A 20,926-nucleotide genomic window follows, 5' to 3' on the forward strand; every position below is an offset into this window, starting at 1 on the left:
TATCAGTCTAACATAGTAGTGATTTGGAAAAATAATTACATACTAAACTCTAAAGCCCTCAACAAAGAAGTACAGATTGCATTTGCATTAGTTTTCAATGATGTGTGATTGGTGAAGTATTTTAGAATAAAATTGAAAATGTTAAGAGGAGAAAAAATGGGACAAATTGCATATAGTCCAGTAATTATAATTTTTAACTTAAGGAGGCAGTGAGCCGGCAATCCTGACTAGAACATGACATGACAACCCCTTTGTCATTTAGGGGAAAGGTAGATGAAAATGTGGCTGTGATGCAGACACGCAAATAAAATCAGGCCAATAAATAGCATGTAATGGGATGCCTCTGTAAGTCTTTGAGGCCTTGAGAAAATCTGATGGTATACATTCTTGTTATTCTAAACAGGATCTAGCAAAATGGAAGAGTCGTAGAAAGAGTTACACTTCAGAATTGCAAAAGAAAAAGGAAGAGAGAGAAGAAATTGAAAGGAGGGCCTCTGAGGTGTCTGGAAGGAGTACCAAGTCACTGAAGGAAATGCAGCAGGAGAGGTAATAATCCTAATGGGAGTATTATGTGTACGTATTATGGGAGTATTATGTATGTATTTATTTCTTTAAATTTTTGAGCTGCTTTTACCAACAAGTTGCAATTGATTGTGCAGAGATCTTGACAATTTTAGTTGCAAAATAAAATGTAGAAATCTAGGCAATTGAAGGGCTGAATATGATTTTCTGATGTGCTGTTTGCACGGAATGTTAAACAATTTTCTCTATAAATGCTATTTTACTTTGCTATCCATAAATAAAAGTATTGAGAAATCAACATTTGCATTCTCTTTAAATTAGTTAAAACAATAGCACTGAACTGGATAGCTGCCATTTTTACTCATGAATAAAGTTAACTATTTATCTTTCTTCTACCACTACATTTGCCATTTTTTTAGCAACTGGGGAGGACTGCAGCCAGAATTTAAATTTATATCACAGAGCTGTAAACTTTTACTTGATTTCCCCTTCATCCCTAATTTTTCCTCTTGGTATTTACTTTCTGGTACACTGCACAGTACCATCTCTAATGGTGACAGTCTTATTTATTTATCTATTTATTTCTTTATTTCAAATGCACATATGACTGAGCTGAAGGTAATATACACACGACATGTATTCATATTTAAAAAAGCCTAATATTTTGGATTTCTTTTTTTTACTTATTTGTGAGGACAAAAATTAGTTGCTTGAATAAAAGTATGGTTGCTAATTGTATTGAATGTTCAGCACCAATAAGAATCCTATAACTGTTGTTTTAAAGATTATCCTTGTAGCGTTGTTCATTTGTGACAAAGGAATGAATAGCAAAAAAATAATAATTGGCTAAATTTCAGGGCACTGTCTTATTTAGGTATCTAAAATTCAGCATAGCATTTCAGAAATATTGAGCACAGTTACACCGTTGAAATAGTCCCATAACACTATCTTATTCCTGTTCTTTCTGAAATAAATCTGAATTTCTGAGGATGTGTAACTTGAACATTTGTGTATCTGTATCATTTACAGCTATGTGTAGCTAGATCATTTTCTTGGCAAAGATTTCTGTCATGGTGGCAGCCTGATAATATGATAGTAGTATGTCTGAGTGCTATAAGAGTGCTGAACTGGGGAGGAGGTGGAAGAAGATAGATTAAAAGATACATTAAAATACTAATATATTTAAATGATGCTATAATTTTAATTTACTGGAGATGCATTATTTGGCTTATGCTCAGCCTTAAACAGTTACTAATTGAAAGACTTGAGGCCTGCCTGTTTGCCAAGTCAATTTGGTATTTTAACAGGCTCTATTCCCATAGGGAAGAGAGAGATCAGGACTCCTATGAGCAGCAGAAACAGGAACACAACTGGGCGTATTCACTGAACGATGATGTATTTGGTGAAGAAAAAGCACCTTCCACAGCAGCAAAAGATTGGTCAGCAGCCAAAGATTACCGTTTGGAAGAAGACACTTCCTACAGCACTAAGGACAGTAAAAGTGTGTCTGCCACCCGGCCGCCCAAGGAGAACCTGCCGGAGAGCTTGGCTGCTCGAGAAGCTCCTGCTCCTCCAGAGAGCCTGGAGCGGGAGCAGAGCCCGGCACTTTCGTCCACTCGTTACTCAGTGAATGCTCAAACTGGGTCAGCTCAGGTTTCAGCTTCTCTCCCGAGAACTTACCAGAAAACTGATACCTCCAGGTTAACATCTGTGGTTACACCAAGACCTTTTGGTGTCCATTCAAGAGGAATCTCGTCACTTCCACGGTCGTTCACGGTAAAATTCTGCTTCATTCCTGAAGTTTGTAAATTTGGGGTCTTCCAATAGCTGGGAGAACAGTAGTTTTAGTGTTTTGTTTTGTTAAATAGTGCCTCCTGTGTGATGAAGGCTGTGTTAATAGAGCAGGAAGTTCTGTCGTGGCTGTAGATGTTTACTTGTGTTTCTGTGCTTAAATGCACACCTAGAATTAAAGCTGGTAACTATATTTGGTAAAATATTCTTTTTATTACTTGTAGTAAGTCTCCTTTGCGTGCTTTATCAAAAAACTGTCACTGGAGGTAATTATCTGGAGCCAGGTTAACATAATTAAGTGTTAAAGATCAATTTTTCAGGTGATAAAAGTTTCCTCTGCTCTGCTGACTTTGGTGAAATTTTATGCTAGACTAAATTTTGTCTACACTCTAATGCACTGAAACAAAGAAACGGATTCCCCCCTGCCCCATTACTATGATGATTTTCATAGTTTTCTCCTAAATCCTTATTTGTTTAAATTTAAAAAGTGGTAAGAATGTAAATAATTCTAATCAGATGACTTTAACAAGTTTATCTTAAGAAGTCTGGACTATTTGTTCTGCAAGTATTTCAAGAGAAAAAAATAAATTTTTTTATGTAGGTAGTTAACAATGGGTACAGGAACCAGAATTTGCTTCAAAGGGGGAGGTGGTTTTGTTAAAAATAAAAATCACTGAAAGATTTAAGGATTTCTTTTTTTAAAGCACTTATTTACCAAATAAAAATTTGTCATTTTTTTCCTAGATGGATGATGCTCAGAAATACAATGGAGAAGTAGAAAAAGCTAAAAGAACTCAAACTTTGTTCACCAGCATTTCCTTTTCACAACCAGACTCTGCACACCCTGTCTCCACCGGTGCATTCAGAAGCAGAGGTGAGGAGGAAGAGGAGGAAAAAGGTGTTCAGTCAACACCTCCTCTTAGTTTGGCATTACCTTTAAAGTCCCAAGACCAAGATGCTGGAAGTAGTATTCCTAAGCCAGAGTATGGCAGTCCTCCTGATTCTCTTTCACTTGCATCTTCTGCAGAAACTGCCAGTCTGACAGAGCCTAAGGATTCAAAATCCATGGTAAGTGTGGAAATAGTGTGATTACTTGGTGTAACTGAATGCCACAGCAGAATAAAAGAAAAAATAACTAAAAGTACATCTAATACAAGTATTTTTCTCGTACTAAGAGGACATCTCAGAGACTTGCTATTTCCTTTGATTTAATTTAAGGAAAAGAGAGTATTTGGGGAAGAAAAAATTATACTTTTGCTGAATTTTTCCCTATCTATTTTGTCATGTGCTTAATTTTATTTATCCTTCTAATTCAGAATAGTTATTCTACATATGTTTAATGCTTGCAAAGTTTTTTGCTATTCTCCAAATTAGCACACTGTTCATATAATCAGGTGTGACAGTTAGAGGAATTATCTGAGCTGCTGTAGCATTCATTTGCACTTTTAAACTGGTGGTGGAAAATAAAGGTCAGCTTTTCAAAGGCTGGCCATAAACATGAGTATCACACTATCCTTTTTTCCATCTGTTGTGGCTTGGATTTTTTTTTTTAGTTATTTACTTGAATCTAATTAATGTTTCTGTTAATTTTGAAGTAAATCACCATCTCTTTTTGCATGTGCTTATTGGACAAAGGGCTGGGTCTTTCAGTGTTCTTTTTGAAATATGTATCTTAAGTGTTGTTTCCTCCAACTGTTTACATGTTTCACCAATAGCTTTAATTTTAAATTACTAAATACCTTTCTGTACTATCTGATGATTCAGTTCATAACCCTTAACAGATTTGCATTCCTGATCCTGCTGTAAAACTTAATTGTGCCAGTTGCTTGGGTGAAGGTCATAAGACCTTGGATGCTGATTTATGAAATCACTTCCCATAACAACTCTTAGAAATTCATTTGCTTCCAAACATTCTTCTTCCTAATCACTTGTGGAAAAGAAATACACTGCAGTTTAATACCCTTAATGCCTCTTGGCCATTGTAATGAATTTATCATAATTTTTTGAAACTGTGATTCCTGTATAAGGAAAGAGATCATGATCTTTTTGTTTCCTATGTTGTAGCAAAAACAGCCAGAGGAATTTCTGTTGTAATCAGTAAAAACTGACAGATTTGATATGAGTTCTTAGTATCTGTTTAAGCAAGGCAAATGAGAATAGCATGTACTAGGTCCATTTGTTCTTCTGCTGTCATTAGTTAAAAGATTATAAATTTTTCCTCCTACAATTGAGTAATATGGGGTGGAGAGGACATTTTAAAGATATTTTAAAAAGTTGAAAAAATCTCAGTCGTATTATGTAACTTACCAAGCTCCAAGTTAAGGAATGCAAGTTCCATTTGATATGTTTGTAAATCATTGACAGAGAGATTGATATAGCTCACTAGTCATCAGGGCCATGACACCAGGTCTGCGGAGCACTGTTTTAGAGATGACCTATAAAAGTGTTAAAAGTTCAGTGTACAAAGTCACATTACTTCTCTGACAAGAGGGGGATCTGAAGAGTCATGTTGGGATGGTGAGAAAAAAAAAAATAAGACCAGTAGCAATTTCCAGGAACACACTCAAACTCTAAAGTTTTATGTTCTCTAGCCCAGTGTGCTAACCTGTTCAGTAGATTCACTTTTAATATACTCACCTAAGGGCTTGGGCTGTGTGGGAGCATTTGCAAGCCAGTAGCTGCGTTCTGAAGAAAAGACTTAATTTCTACCCTGGGCTGTAATGGGGAGTGTTTTCCCAGGAACATTCCTGTAACATGAGGTGATACCTTGGGACGATGCTGTGCTCTGTTGTTTTCTTCTCTATCCAGTACTTGGGGGCTGCTGAAACCACCTCTGGCTGCACCTCCCTGAGACTGCAGTTGGCTGCACCTGCTTGTGCAGTGCTTGCTGTAGCTGCCTGTTGCATCTTACAACATAGGAGCTTAGAGGAATTGGCATAGGTTTCTAGACTTTTAAATATTTTAAGTTAAGGAAAATGAATCCGACTCTTCAGGAAGGCTGGGTCGCTAGGGAACCAAAATGTAGGCGTACATTTAAAGCATGTGTAAAAATGTGCAGGGTCCCTTCCACTCACATTTTGCTGGAATATATCTATCTTAACATTGTTTGACAGAAAAATCTACTTTTTTTTCTTTTGTATCAATGTCAGTGTCATGCTCATGAAGTGTGTAGCATGCATTTAGGTATTTTAGTAGTTTTTAATGAGCTCACCTTAGAATGTTAATGTATGCAACACATGCTCCAAATGTAGCGTGGGATTGAAAGCAAGTGTTACAAAATGTTTTCCCATTCAGATATTCTTGTTTTTTTAAAATGGCCATATTAGAGTTTGATTCAGCTTTTGAAAGCATCTTGAAAGTCCATTAAAAGCAAATATCTGAATTTAGCTAATTTTGGGATTATTTTTATTATCCAAGGCCTCTATTACAAAATCTAGAGCAAGCTGGTAGTATTTCACACAAAATCAAGAAGATGATTGTGCACCCAAGTAAACCTAGTTGCAGCATGAACCTAAAATGATGATTCTTATGGTAACATATGCAAAAAAAAATAATTATTATGGTTATCTAGCTTTTTCACGTCTCTGATGCTCTCTGAGGAGGCGGTACATTTCACAAATTCAAAGACAATCCACAAAGAATCATTTAGGGGTTTAATTTCCTCCAACTTCTTAAATTTTTTTAGCATTGTGTTGCAAAACATTTAAAATAACAGAAATGCAGAGTGAAAGATATGTGTAGAGAAAATATAAATGTAAACTGAAAACACACCTGTTGGTATAAAAAGCAAACGAGTTAGTTAACTGACTTCAATACTGTTTCCTTTGTCTGCGATGCTAATAATAGATGATTAAAGTGCACATTGTGAGCAGCCTCACTTATTTAGAGGATAAACTTTCCCTCATTTAGATTCCTGTGATACCAGATACTGTAGTGTCATGTTTTATTTTTCAGGAGCAGTACAGTGAAATGAGAATCAGTATAAACCAGAGACCTGGCCACAGTCGCAGCTTTGGGTTTACAACAAATTGGAGTTCTTCAGGAGCCATTGTACAGACAGTTGAAGAAGGTAAATGTGTATATATACACAAATTTTTCTTCTTATGTTTAATTTGCAGAGGCTTCTAAATTAAGGAATTTTCTGCTAAGAATGCTGCAAACATTTTAAAACATCAGGTGCAGAACTGAAAAATCACTATTTAGTTTGCTAATGTATTTCCTCATCTCTTTAAACAGTTTGAATGCAGAAATAACAAAATGCATTTTCCTGATCAAGGAGGGTGTAAACATGAATATTTGCTCACCAAGCCTCTTACAGAACAGTATTTAGGGGCAAATGCAGACTTCCAATATCCAGACTGTTTCTTACAGCTAAGTTTGAAAGATTTCACTTCACATGGTTTGTAAACACTTGCAGAGGAAACTTAGGAGTTAATACTCTTTGTTCATTTTCTGCTTTCTTAATCATGCTGAATTCTGGAGGCAGTTCATATTCTTAAGTAGTTGCAACTTCTAAATTGATTTCCAGTGTAGTTTTTTCAGTTGTTTTAATACTGAAGGAAAGCAAACATTTTTGTCTTGAGATGACACATATATAAAGTTTATTTCTAACCTTTAATAGTCTTCTGCAGAGAATGAGCTCAATTTAAAAAAAAAAGGCAACAAAACAACAAAAACCTAAGCAAATCACATATAATTCTTGTTTTATAAACAATGTTCTTTCCCATTGCCAGTAATACTTGAGGAATATTGAATTGTGCCCTTCTTTCCACCTAACACACGATCATCCTGAGAAAGAAGAAATAACTGGAAACTTTTAATTTAGTTAGCCCTGTATTATGCTTTCCAGAGAGGAAACAATACTGTTTAACAGCAGTTAACAAGCAGTCTTGGATTTTTTTTTCTTTTTCAAATTCAAGAAGTGAAGTGGCCTTTTTTCACTATATCTGAGTACTTTTCTTAATTAGATTTGCTCTAGGATAATCCTTGAGCAGAGAGGATGGACCAGATGAACCACTGTGGTTCCTTCCAACCTGTTTCATTCTGTGATTCTAGAAATAGTGATATTCACTTTGCCTGAAGAATAACTTTCCCTTTGCTTTTCCTGCTGCTAGGCTTCGAGTTTAATTTCCTTCCTTGGAGGCAAGGGTCTGTCCATTTCCACTGCCATTCACAAAAGACCACATGGGCTCTGTCCCAAGGAAAGGTGAAGGCCTTGTGGTTGTTATCTTGGTTATGCTTTATTACCATTCTCACAAGGAAGAGCACAAAGTATAGATTTAACTGAGATTGGGCTGTATCTCAGTGTTCTTGTTTGTAGCCTGTGTTCAGCACTTTTTTCTTCCAACAACTATCTCATCTTGTATCCTTACTCCCTTTAAAGAAATGAGGGATGAAAGAGGCGGATTACCCATTGAAAGAGTATTATATGCTTTCAGCTAGGCACTTGGGAATGTTGTATTTCCTATTTTTAAGGATAAGTCATAGGATAATTCAGCTGTCTCATCTTGTATCCTTACTCCCATTAAAGAAATGAGGGATGAAAGAGGTGGATTACCCATGAAAGAGTATTATATGCTTTCAGCTAGGCACTTGGGAATGTTGTATTTCCTATTTTTAAGGATAAGTCATAGGATAATTCAGCTTTGAAGATCACCTAGAGCAATACACTGCTCAAAAAAAGTCAAGATGGAATTCAGACCAAGTGGCCTAGGGCTTTTTACTCATAGGGGTTTGAGACCCTCTGAGAATGGAATCCACACAGCTTCTCTGAGCATTATCCTCTCAGAGAAAATTTCCCCTACGTATATAGTCAGACCAGTCTTTGTCCCAGTTTATAACCACTGTTCTGTGTTTTACAGCCATAAATTTCAATAAAGAGCAGGCTTTTCCTTCTCAGAGACCTCCTGGTATGTACTGGGTGGTGGTGGGGGCCTACTGTTAAGTTCTCCTGCAGCCTCTCTTCTCCAGGCTGAACAAGTCCATACTCTTCAGCCTTTCCTCACTGGTGATAGCTCCAGCCCTAACCATCCCAGTACCTTCCCATTTAACTTGCCCCAGTTTATTGATGTCTCTCTTACAGAGGAGCACCAAAGCTGGACACAGTATTGTCGTTTGGCATAAGAGGTGCTGAGAGAATTGAATGGCCCTGTGTCTCGATTTGTTGGTCATGTTAGTGTTCCTACAGCCCCACCACTGCCAGGGCTCCCCCAGCCTTGCTCTCAGCCCTGTACCATCACTGGGATTAGTCCTTTTCAGGAGCAGGACCCTGCATGTGGCCTTGTTGAGTGTCAGGTTCCTGCTCTCAAGAGCAGCCCTGCCCTCCATTGTACTGGCCACCCTCTCACTTTTGGCAAGGTTTGAAAACTTGATGAGGGTGTGTTTTCCTCCTTCTCCTGCTTATCGGTGAGCACATTAACGAGGGTAGGTCCCTGGATACATCCTCCTGATCCACTTGTGAGCAGCATGCGGGCTGAGTAAGAGCCATTAACGACTTCCCACAGAGCCTGACAGCCCAGCCAGTTTTCCACCATCTGGTCGTTCTGCCCTGTGGGCAATACCATCCTGCTTTTGATACCAGGATACTGTGGGATATCATGTCAATGGTCTTGTTAAAGACAAGGTGGATTGTAACCTCTCTTCCACCATCCACAGAGATTTAGTCAATTCATCATTGCAGATAACCAGCTTGGTCAAGTGTGATTTAGGCTTGGCAAATGCAAACCAACTGTTCTAGTCACCTTTTTCTCTCTCCTGAGTGCAGAAGAAGCTTCCAGGAATACTTTTTCTGATATGTTGTCTTCCTAACTAACTGTAGAATTTTCTTGAGATGATACCCAGCATGTATATTTTTTTACTACTTACAGATGACTCTTAAAAAATTCCTTAAAAAATCTACTAAGAAAACTACTTGATAGGCAATATTAATTTATAAGTATTCTCAAAAACCTAAGTAAGAGTTAAGCTTGTAACACAGTGAGACCCATTTATTACATATAAAAAAGGACAGTTCTCATTTTTAAAGGAGTTTTCAGCCTTTACACTAAAAATTAGGTAAATAGAAAGCCTTAAGTCATCAATCTAGACATTGTTCTGCCAACTTCCCCAGTGCCATATAATCTTTATTGTTTCAGTCCTTCCCCTTTCACTTTCCCTTTGCAATATTTTTTTGAGACTGTGTTGATATAGGAGTGCATGTCTGATCAAACACTTGTAGTCATGTAAGACAAAGTAAATTTGATCCAGATTCTTCAAGTTTGTTTTTTTTTTTAATCATTGAGATAGTGTTTATCTATTGTAATAACAACAGATGGGGATAGGTTAGAGATAACTTAAAACATATAGAAAATTAGTATTTGGTTGTTTTTGTTTTTACTGGGGACTAGTAAGAATGAAAAGCCTTTTACCTTCAGGAAAACCTATAAAAACATAAAAGCAGTACATATTTTATATAATGAAAACAAAATTCTTTATAGGAATATACAGGAATTAACTGCTCTAGTCTTGGAGGAGCTGGACATGGGAAGAGAAATGGTAGCATACAGCCTTTGGCATCTGAATTTTTGAGCAGGCTCTGTGGGCTTCTCTGGATGTGAACCAGAGCAGAAGCCCACTATAGGCACTCTGGTCTGCCCTCTTGAGAAGCCCTTTTGTCCAGGGACTGTGGAGGAAGAGCTGCTGGCAAAGTTACAGGCCAAAAAATGAGCACTGTAAGTTGTTCTGGCTATTTTAGGTCCAGATCTAGAGACTGCTGCTATTCATTCAGTCTGTATGGTTGGAGTATGGTCTGCATATACCTTTCTACTAACGTTATAGGAGGAACTGTGAAATCTTCAGCTCCCTTCCTTTCCTAAAACTGAGTCAGCCGAGGTATACTGTTCACACCTCTGAGCCCAGTCTCATCCCTGACAAATTATTTGAATAAAATTAACACAACCTTTTTTTGGTTACTGGGGGCTTATTCTGTCACAACTCAAGACAGAAATTATCAGGAGATGTAATGACTCTGGACCCTGTATCATGAGCATAAGGCTTAATCCAGATGTGGTTAACCTGTTTGGTACTAAATATCAGACATGATTCTGAATGTTGCATGATATTGTCGAAATTAGTAACTTCAGTGTTAGTATCTTTGATAGTATTCTTAATAATACCTTCCATTAACAGACTTGAAAAATCTGTGATTCTTTAATGTCTTCCTGACCCCTAGACATGCATATTTTTTTCCAGGTAAACTGTTGTCCATTCCTTCAGATGAAAACCCTACCTTTTATTCCACAATACAGTTTAAAAGCAATTAGTACTGATAACAGCAAATGAAGTTTTTTAGTCCATATTTTAAGAATGATGCAGAAAGATATAGTATGGAGCCATGTTCTTCTAGCAGAGATGCCAATGGAGATTTTTAGTGAACTATGATGAATCATTATTTGGTGCAGTACTAGGAAACAGCATTTCTTAATTTCTTAACTTCCTCATGTGTGAAGCCATCTGAATCCTTAGTGGATGAGCCAGACTTACAGCAGCATTTTACTAACGAGTCAAAAGACACTCAGGATGAAGCATATGGTGTCTAAATTTTTCTGTCATACTTGTCAACATTTATTTCTAATAATGTAATAGGGCATTGTTCTTGGTATATTTTAAGTAAGGTGTGTGGATTTCACTACTTTGGAAAATCCTTCCACTGTGTAATTCAAACTTGTTTTATTAAAGTGAGGGTTTATTGTGCAATCCTTAACTATATTTTTACTTGGCTTTTCTATTTTCTGTTCTGCTAAGGGAATAATTCTTAATGGCAGAACCATTCCTATGTAATCTGTAAAATCTTGCTTGGAGAGTCTGAGTTTCTCAGCTCATCCATTTTCCGAATTAAATACAGAAAAAGTTTATGGACTGGTCTTCTATGTACTCTGTCCTTAGTCTAGTGAGATTGCCTGCCAATGTGTAGCAGATGAAAAAAGTATAAAGTGCAGCTTGTCTTGCAAAATATCAGTAGATTCAAAGTCCAACTTGCCATAAAGTTTGCCCTTAATAGATAAAATAAGTAGAATCCAGAGAAGTCTAGTGGGACAATACCCAGCAATATCTTGAGTCTTATTACCAATCCATTCAGAGCTAATAAACTATTTTAGCAAAGCAATAAAGCAGCATACTCTTGTCAGCAGAGCTCAGAAAATGTAAATGAGAATATGAGAAAGCCAGCTTCTACTGGACTTAACAAAGTGCAAGCTGTTTAGTTTTTGGGGGGTTTTTTTTGACAAATAAGAGGATTACCCAAACATTGGCTGAATTTCAGCTAATCATTGGATATAGACATTGTGGGGCTGCCTCACTCTCACTATCACAGATTATAAAGGTGAGTTAGTGAAGGGAAGACTGAACACAGAGGTTGTTCATTAAATGGGGTGACCATAATCTGAAACTTACAAGTCCGGAACACTGATTTCTTTTTTTGTTCCCATAAGTTCTAAATTGAAAAGCTGCTTTGATACTGAGTTTACTGAGCTTATGTTACAGTGTAGTGAATTTTTCTAAGACTTTCTAAATATGCACCGTTAAGCATTTCTTTGAATGATTCCCCAGTCCACTCTCTTCCAATCACAACTGCGATAAAAAGAAAAAAATATGAATGGAGACATAATAACATTTTTCTTCTGTTTCCTGCAGGCAGCCCTGCAGCACTTTGTCAGCTGCACGTAGATGATGAGATCATTGCTGTCAACGGCACAAAGGTTTCACACATGGACTACAGTCAGTGGGAAGAAGCCATCAGCAGAGCACTAGAAACTGGAAACCTGGTCATGGATGTCAGACGATATGGAAAGAATGGTGAGTTGTTTCGTCAGGCAGATACTGTATGCTCTGTAAGGCAAATAAGCTTTGTCTCTGCTGTACCTGACAGCTGAGAGTCCTTATTACCCTTACAGCAGTAATACGTATCTAAGCTGAGTAGTTTGCCAACGTGTCTGTTGCATTTTAACACAACTTGGCTTTTTTAACTGCTTGAGCATTAGAAATGTCTTGACAAGCAAATCTGCAAAACATTGAACTACTGACCTCACTCTTGTGCTCTGGCCTGTTTCTTAGAGGATGGACAGGTTAAAAAAGTGTGCAACCAGCACAAAAAGGAATGTAACATTTTCTTCCCTTCCATACCATAAGAATTAAGAGGGTCTGATATCTAGAGGGTCTGATCACTAATTTTTAAAGGCCCTCTCTCTCAATCAACAGCTCCCTTTCTTCAGGGAAGGAGGATCTATTGTTCCTTTCTTCAGGGAGCATTTGAAATGAGGTATAAGCTTGTGGGTGGTGCAGTACCTGTGTGTTATGATTCTGGCCATTGACCCAAATATGGTGGTGCTGTAATCTCTCCAGAATGGTACTCCCCATTCTGGGTAGGGAGGGTTTCCATCCTGGCTTGGCAGCCTAGTAGCATGTCTTGATTTGCCATGGTTTTAATCAGGAAATCCTTTCAAAGTTCTAGAAGAATTTTTGCAGAGTTAGAAGTGTGACCAGTGACTTTTTTCACAGTATAAATACAAAACATTCTTTTAGTGGGAAGCTAGGTAAATAAGTTACCAGCAAACTGGGATCAAAACAGTGGGGTTAGGAAGAGACAAGGAACAAATCACTTCATAGGACGTAATAAAACTGAAGAGTGTGATTAGTGACAAAAAACTAATTGAATAAAATTTTCAGTGGGAGGGGAGATAGGATGGAGTATGTGAGAAGAGCATCATTTGTCTTTGCCTCATCAATTTGCCAGTTTAGTTTAGGCTGCCTTTTCTTCTCCCTCTCTGTGCTTCCTGATGAGCATGGACATGAAAATGACCCTTCCCTGGATAGTGTATGAGTCTCATTGTACCTGGAGTGAGTAAAGTTGGAAGAATTTTCTCAATCCTTACTAACACTAATGAAATAGTTTCCAATGAATGCTAACTCCTCTCTTATGTTCAGCTGCTGTAGCACATATCAGCAAAACATCTTTGTTTTGGCAAACTTTTACCTGGCTTATGACTAACATTTGCATTTGTGGGGAAGGCGGTCTGCTATAAATGCCCTTTTTCCTGTCTTCACAAATTCCACCTGATTTGTGTGTCTCCCTCTTCTGTTTTTTTGTTATTTTAATGTTTTCACTAGCTCTTGTTCTGTTCTTTGACGTTACTGTCTATATTAATTTCTTGATCCTCCACATACCAAAAAGATTGGGGCAAAGACCTGCCTTCCCTGCCACGTGTAAGGCATAAAATCCTCAATCTCACCAGTATGGGTACCAACATTATAGGTACATCTGAAAATAAATGGATTGATGCAACTTCGGGAGAAAAACTTTCAAATGCTTCCACCACATCCACAAAAAGAGATTTCTCCAGCAGCCTTCAAAGCTCTGTGAGTATGTTTTTGAAGGTTTATGGGAGAATGGGGGGAGGAAGAAAAAATGTAGTGTCTTGATAGTGGGAGGATGGAGAAAAGAACTTGTAAATCTTCTGTTCTTTAAGCAATACAAGTATAGGACCCTGCATCTGAAATATGGAGATGTAGTTATGTAAGTATTAAGGTAAATAAGATGTTTTAAAGACTTTCTACTGTCTATTCATGAGAGAATACTGGTGAATGATAAATATTAAAACAGGTGCAGACTGTCTTTTGACTAAAACCATATATAATGTTTGTTCTTTAGAGAAGACTTTGACCTGAATTTTTAGCCTAAATGGAAGCTGCAGCCTCAAAGAACAGGTGCATATGTGCTTTCAAATTTGCAAACTTGCAAATAAAACCTTCCTGCCAAGGAGCTGAAATAGGAAGATTTTGACTTCTGGAATTTTCCTGCAAGCTAATGTGCTTTATTTCTGCAGCAGTTCACAGCTAGTTATTGATTCCCTCAAATGCATGCAGTAGCTTTATTATAAATTACACTGAGGAAGTTTTAGATTGTTTAGTATCTTTCTATAAAATATTATGAAGTGTTTTGTGACATATAGTTCCTGATAGGAAAGATGCATAGCTGGATAAACTTCCACAAATCTAATGAGGCTAAGACATTTATGTATTCATTCATTTATATATTACAGGATACAGAAACAAAATTGATAAATGGAATGCAAGGAGACCTTGGCTCTAATGAACAAAGAGGTAAAGCACTGTTGCTTTTCATCTGCTAATTGTGTGGTTTGCGACAAGCACAGACACGAAGCCAGTAATGACTGGGAGCGTTACACAGCGGGTGAAGTGAGACCTTAACAAGCCAAAAGCCAGACAGATATCACAGAGATCTTGTTGCATCCAAACTGGGTCTAGCTTGCTTCCACAGTTTGTCAGGCAGTTTGAGAACTGTGACAAAGCTGCCTGTCTCTGCATTAGTGGTTGTAAATGTAATGTGTGGTAGGGGTGAAAGAGAAGAAGGCACACCATTTATTGTAATTGTTACTGCATTGTATGGTGACTGAGTTAGTATGAGTATTGACTTATTTCACTACCCAGGAAGAATGAAGAGTACTCAACTTTTCTCCTGCCTCTTTCAGTTGTAAGGTTTTGGGGTTAGTGGCTGTTTTCATTATTATTATTTTACTTGTATTCCCGGGGAACAATATTGATGATTCTGATATGAATAATAATTGCATATGAGGCTATGAGCAGTTACAACCTTACTTGACAGCAGTGAGAGAAACCAGGTACGTATACTTCCTAATGGAATAATAATCCTGAAGTAGGAGCTTTGTATTTCATTTTAGCTTGAATGCCAATTAATAGAAAAATTCCTCCAAGATAACACTTGCCCTGTGGAGATGTTTTGGTGGCCTTGAGTGATCATTAGACTCCTCATTTCAATTCAGAATTCCAGTCAAGGATGGTTAAATCGGACAGGGAGAATCTGAGTCTGAGTTTGACACTTCTGCTGTTTTTATAATTGGACATTGTTACTGACAAAATAAAATCCTAATTAGTATATGATGTAACCTCCTAAGGTTTTCCTTTGTGTTTCAGGGGCTTTTTGTTTTTCAGAAGTGATGTTGCAGTGTATGGGAGGTCTAACAGAAACTTCTTATCCAGTCATTATAGTCATTAAAAAAAAGGCACCTCATTGACTTGTTTGTATTCTTTGTATTTTTCAAATAGCATCTGAACCTATTTCTTTGAAAAACTTAAAAAGGCGGTCACAATTTTTTGAACAAGGTAAACCAAAGAGCTAACATTTCATGTACTTCCATGAAATTGTTCCTGCTGCACACTCTCCCTAACAAGTCTGGTGCTGGGTGCTCTACCTCTTCAGTGTTGTTTCTGCAGTTACAATGAAGCAACGTAATTAATTTCCCTTCTTTCCCCAGGGTCATCAGGTTATTCTTACAATTCATGGGTCTACCTTTGTGGTAATGGGTCTTTGCGTGTTCTCTTATATCTATAGCTGTTTAAATCTTTTCTGTGTCGTTCATATTTTTTTTTTCCCCACTGGATGGAAGGGTGGCACTCTCTGTTCAGGTTTGCTACTACCTACAAAACAAGAATAATGGTGAATATTCCAGCAGGGGTTTAGAGAAGATCTCAGAGCTGTTGATGAAGTATTTAACTCTGGATTTGAGTTTGAGTTGCAGCTCTGTGCTTTTGCATAAATTGGTATAAAAAGGCATCTGCTGGCTTTCCACTATGTGGTGATATTATGAGATCCCAAGAAGACCAATATAATTTTTGAATTATAATACGCTAGCATTTAAAAAAAAGACAATGAATGAGGCACTCAATTTTGGTTTTGTAGGTTGCTTTTCAGCATTTTGCATGTCACAGCTCACATACTTCCACTAATGTTGTATGTCTTATGCTGTCTTTGGGCTATGTATGCCTTTCTGTTTTGCTGTAGCCTGAAAGAGTGAAATTCTGGCCTGCTGGAAGCTCAGTTGGGTTTTGCCAATGATTTGTGTGGGGCCAGGATTTTGCTTTTAGTGGTGATGATTTCTGTTTTTCGCCAGAAGCAATATGTGAAGTGCCACAGTAGATATCTGTGTTTGTGGTTCTGTTTGCTTTTTAAATGCTTCTGCTGTATCTGCAATATTATATCTACAATATGGTGGTATTTTGTTGGTGGTTGTTTGTTGATGTTGGGGTTTGTTGTTGTTGTCTGGTTTTTTATTTTATGGCTGGCAGAAATTAGTTTTTTCTTTTAATTATTTTTAGAACAATATTTGAGGTATTTCACTTGTGCTTGAGGGGGAGGACAAGGTTGTATTTCTAGAGTGCATGTTCAGTTCAGCTTGTTAATTTTAAACTTTTGACACTTCAGCTTTGCAATTACATGAAGATTCCTGTGGAGTTCAGCATAAGATTACAGGGGTGAGAGAAGAGGGGAGCAAAAAAGTCTATGCTTCCCTTTAATATCTCCTGGCACAACTGCAATAGATTAAGCTGATTGTCTGATTTTCACTGTGGCTGTTGTCATCTGACAGTGACAACAAAATTGTGTATATATAGAACAGATGATTAGAGTCTTTTGTATCCTAAATATGAACTTTTTTCCACTTCATGTGACTATACTTCAGAATAATGTTGCAAATTTTTTCTTTAATGCTATTTTTCAAAACTGCGATTTGGACGGCTAAGTAACAAGTACACTGTCAACAAACAAAAATAGTTACAGTACTTAAGAAATTGTTATATTTAAATTTGTGCTTCTCCCCATTTTCTCAGCTTTTAATAAATTAGCATAATACACATCTCTCTCTGATAATCATCTTGTCACAGGATGGCAAGGCCAAGTGTGATAGCCTCAAATAGCAAAAGGTTTGTGGTGAATGGTGACCAGTTCATTGAATTCAAGTGTACTTTTGGAAGTAGGAAAGAAGTAAAATTGGAGAGCAGAAATACACTTTTTTTTGGTGGAGAAATTGCCAGTGGATTCAGTTGCTCTTAATTCATACCAAGGGCAGAGGATTAATAGCTTCTCTACCCTTGTGCAGTGTTCTGGGTATTGGTCATGCTAAACAGTTGGGTTTCACAATAATAATAATAAGAGAGGAATAGTAAAGAACCTTTATGTTGCTACAGTGGAAGGTGTACTGCTAATTCAAGCAATTGCTGACGGCACTTGCAAGCATGCAAAGCTTTGAAACAATTGTGCACATTAGTTGAAAGCACCTAATAAATTCTGCCCCTGAGAAAGTTTAGCAGGGCAAATGTGAGTATGTCTTACTAAGGAAGAAAAAATTAGTGTGAAGCTCACAGACTTGCCACAGTTACACAAGTCTTGCAGTAGTTATGTATGGGTCTAATGATTTCTCTCTTTGCCTTCCAAATCTTCCAGGAGGCCCAGAGCCTGCAATGCCTGATGTAAGTACTACTTGTGAACTACTAGTTGATTGTATAATCCTAGCCTTTTCAAGCAGCTCTCTGCTTTCTATTGCTTTTTATACTGCTTTACAATTTTAATCACATCTGAGCGTACTGGCTAAGATTTGCTTTGTCAAGGCATTGGTTGCTTTCTGTCTGTTTGAAGAAAAGGCTAATTTATGTCCTTGTCACTATAAGTGACTGTACTGTAGAGCTGGTAATGGTTCCTATTTCTCACTCTAAAAAAATGTTTTAAAATGTAGAGTGTTGATTACATGGCAAGAGGATAATACAATTTAATTTCTGTGCTATATTAGCTTCCAGTCCCGTCCATCAGCGCTCCTAGCCGTCGGGTTTGGGATCAAGAGGAAGAGCGAAAACGACAGGAAAAATGGCAAAAAGAGCAGGACCGTTTGTTGCAGGTATAATTCATCTTCATAATCATGGGCTGCCAATCTCCTGTGTGTAGCAACAAGGAAAGAAAAGTAGCACGTGACTTCTGCAGTTCTTCTTACTGATGGCCTGGGGAGACTCTCAGGTGCATTTTGTGGCCTGCACAGTCACACACATTAGGAGTTATTCAGAAAAAAGAGGATAATGCTTTTGTGAGCATCATAAAATCAAACACACAATGTGTATTCACTACAGCCAGAAGTGCTCAGTCTTCCAGGGCTGGTATGTTCTTAATGACAACAGAATTTAAAGGTTAAGTGAAGAACTAAGGGGTCTTCCATTTTGAATATTGATTGTATTTTTTCCCCTTAAGGAAATTGCCTCTAGCCTGACTTTTACCTTCAATTAGTGATACTGCCTTATATTCATATATGTAGAGGAGGTAGCCAGTACCTACCTGCTAGAATCCTGTCGTTTAGCAATCAGCTAATCAGTTGGAATAATCTGGCTCCCAGGACCTCTGAGTCAGGAAGCTGAATCTGCTAATGCCAAACCACCTTGATAACCTCTAGCTAGAACTGGAGGCGGTGTTGCAGAGGGAAGGGGCATTGTTTGTAGTCTTAGGATAGCACAAAAAACCCAAGCGTACATTTCTGCAAAGAGCTCAGCCCAGTGAAGTGTAACCATGCTCAGAGACACATCTCTGCAAATTAAATTAAAGTTTGTTGTCTGAAGTCTGTTGGCTAGGAGAGACATCAGTGAATACAATTTATTCTGCACAAGCCCTCTTTGGCTGTATTCAGCAGAAAACTGTGATGTCAAAATGCAAGCATAGAATCTATCTTGATTTTGGAATGTTTCATCTTTTGTTGTTCCTTGTAGCTTGCAAACTCTGCAGGGCAGCAGTTGTACCTTCCTAAATTTACCTGTGGTCTCTGTAATGGTTTGGATATTCCATTTGATACCTGATGAGATGGCTTTAATGAGTGTAAACCTTGGCTCCCCTTTCTTGAGAGCTGACTCAGCCGTCTGCTATCATTTTTTTTTGTTTCTTCTTTTTTAGTCCTGAAGTGATAAATTTGACCAGAGTAATGATGATCTTTCTGTTCCCCATGACCCTAGTAATGAATTTTCAAATAACAAAAAAAAAAAGGAAGCAAAGTCTTTCTTTGCTTATTTCCAGCTTATTTCCAGTATTCCTTAGAAGGAATACTTTTGACATCCTTAAATATTTTGCTTTTCCCAAGATAAAAGTGGTGACTGACAAAACCACCAAAACATTTACCATGTGCTTTAAGCAATGCCTGATATTGCTTTCGTACCAAATCAAAAGTCAAAAGACAAATTTCAAGGTCAAGAAATTGGGTTTTGTTTAAGGTAACATTTCAAAAGAATGAGAGATCTTGCTCACTATTTCACTTAGTGATTTCTTTATATTTACCATATTAATGTGCCTAATTCCAAGTTAAATACAACCACTGTGTTTTTCCCGAAATACCTTAGATAGCTGAGGTTTTTTTGTTCAAATGGTAACTAAAGTGGGGGACAGGGACTATGAGGTTGACTTTTGTGAGACTTAGCATGTAATAAGCCTGGAGTCTCAAAAATCAATTACAGAACTCCTTTGGATGGTATTTGAGCCAGTATTTAATTTGTGGCAGACCTAATGTTCTAGTGGAGCTCAGGGTTCTTTTTTGTCTGGTCTGTGTGGTCTATTAAAAAAACACATTAAATTCCAGTGTACATTTAAATAAAAGTAAAAAATACCATGTTTCTTATTTGCTTGTTTAACTTCAATCTAACCTAACAGGAGAAATACCAACGAGAACAAGAGAAACTGAGGGAAGAATGGCTACGAGCTAAGCAAGAAGCAGAAAAAGAGAGCTCCAAGTATTTTGATGAGGTAGGCTGTGAATAAAACTTTGCTGACTAGTTTCATCAGGGCTTTTTTTCTCTTATACTAGATGCATGCAAACAGGCAAAATATTAGGGTTTTTTATGTAATTTATCTTCTCATTTTGGAAAATAAATTGTTGTCTATGACTTGGTAGAAAGAGATTGCAAAAATGGGATGGAAAGAGTAGGTGGGATGTATTGAGATATGCTGAATTTGTGTCTTTTCCTTATTAGCTGGTTAGGTAACTAACAGGAAGAATATGTTGACAAAAAGTCACAGCATGTGTTAATTGTTGTGATCATAAATGGAGACTTTTGCTATTTATTTACCACCTGATGCTACTTGTTGGAGTTCTCCTTCAATACTTTATCAGGAAGCATGTTCATAAATGTCTGGCTTGTTACTGGCAGACAGTTAATCTGATAAATTTACATAGCAAATCAACTTTAGATTTCCAGTTATATATTTTAAAACACTGAATGCATGTAGTTTCTGTAGATGCTGACTTCTGTGGCTGTTGTTTATGGGAAGATGAACATATTTTTTTCCTGAGTGTGGGAACTGTCTGAGGTATCTCTTCTCTACTGCTAAGTGCTGCTTCAGCCATCCAAACTAGATCAGTTGCATTTACACAGTCATGAATGAGTAGACCATAATTTAAGGCTTAGAACTTCAATAAGAAAGCTTTCTGAGCTGTTGGAGGACTTTGCTGTACAATAATCTAGACCATTTAATATTTTTTCTGTCATTAGAGGTTTTGATGGACCCATTATTTTCTTCCTGCAACTAAAACATCTTTTGACCACTGAAAGGCCTTTTCTCATTTTTGAGAAGAGTCATAGAGTGATAGGTCTGAGGCTTGACTTTGAAATGGTAGAAGAATGGAAGAGTGGAGATTCCTCCACATGAGGATTCATGTGAAATTCATCAGTCTGATATAGATTGCAGTGTATATCTTTGTGTACACACTCTTAAGCCGGTCTCAGGTTTCTAAGTCAAAACAGT

The 20,926-nt window shown here is 37.4% G+C and overlaps 1 protein-coding gene across 22 annotated transcripts in view; it reads left to right on the forward strand.

Moving 5' to 3' along the window:
- The window catches only part of LMO7 (LIM domain 7), a 132,363-nt gene that overhangs the window by 97,581 nt on the left and 13,856 nt on the right, over positions 1-20,926 (forward strand). For 11 of the 22 annotated variants that reach the window (XM_039714580.1, XM_039714574.1, XM_039714575.1 and 8 more), the window contains 11 exons: positions 404-546; positions 1,830-2,298; positions 3,058-3,381; positions 6,268-6,382; positions 11,983-12,144; positions 13,520-13,704; positions 14,388-14,448; positions 15,433-15,489; positions 17,606-17,631; positions 17,949-18,053; positions 19,835-19,927. In XM_039714580.1, coding sequence (XP_039570514.1) covers positions 404-546; positions 1,830-2,298; positions 3,058-3,381; positions 6,268-6,382; positions 11,983-12,144; positions 13,520-13,704; positions 14,388-14,448; positions 15,433-15,489; positions 17,606-17,631; positions 17,949-18,053; positions 19,835-19,927 — 1,740 coding nt within the window. Of the gene's footprint in view, positions 1-403; positions 547-1,829; positions 2,299-3,057; positions 3,382-6,267; positions 6,383-11,982; positions 12,145-13,519; positions 13,705-14,387; positions 14,449-15,432; positions 15,490-15,641; positions 15,684-17,605; positions 17,632-17,948; positions 18,054-19,834; positions 19,928-20,926 lie in introns of all 22 variants that reach the window. The other 11 variants (XM_039714576.1, XM_039714578.1, XM_039714597.1 and 8 more) reach the window with 6 other exon arrangements.

Source organism: Passer montanus, unplaced genomic scaffold (assembly GCF_014805655.1).
Source record: "Passer montanus isolate IOZ18808 unplaced genomic scaffold, ASM1480565v1 scaffold30, whole genome shotgun sequence".
Lineage (NCBI taxonomy): Eukaryota > Metazoa > Chordata > Aves > Passeriformes > Passeridae > Passer > Passer montanus.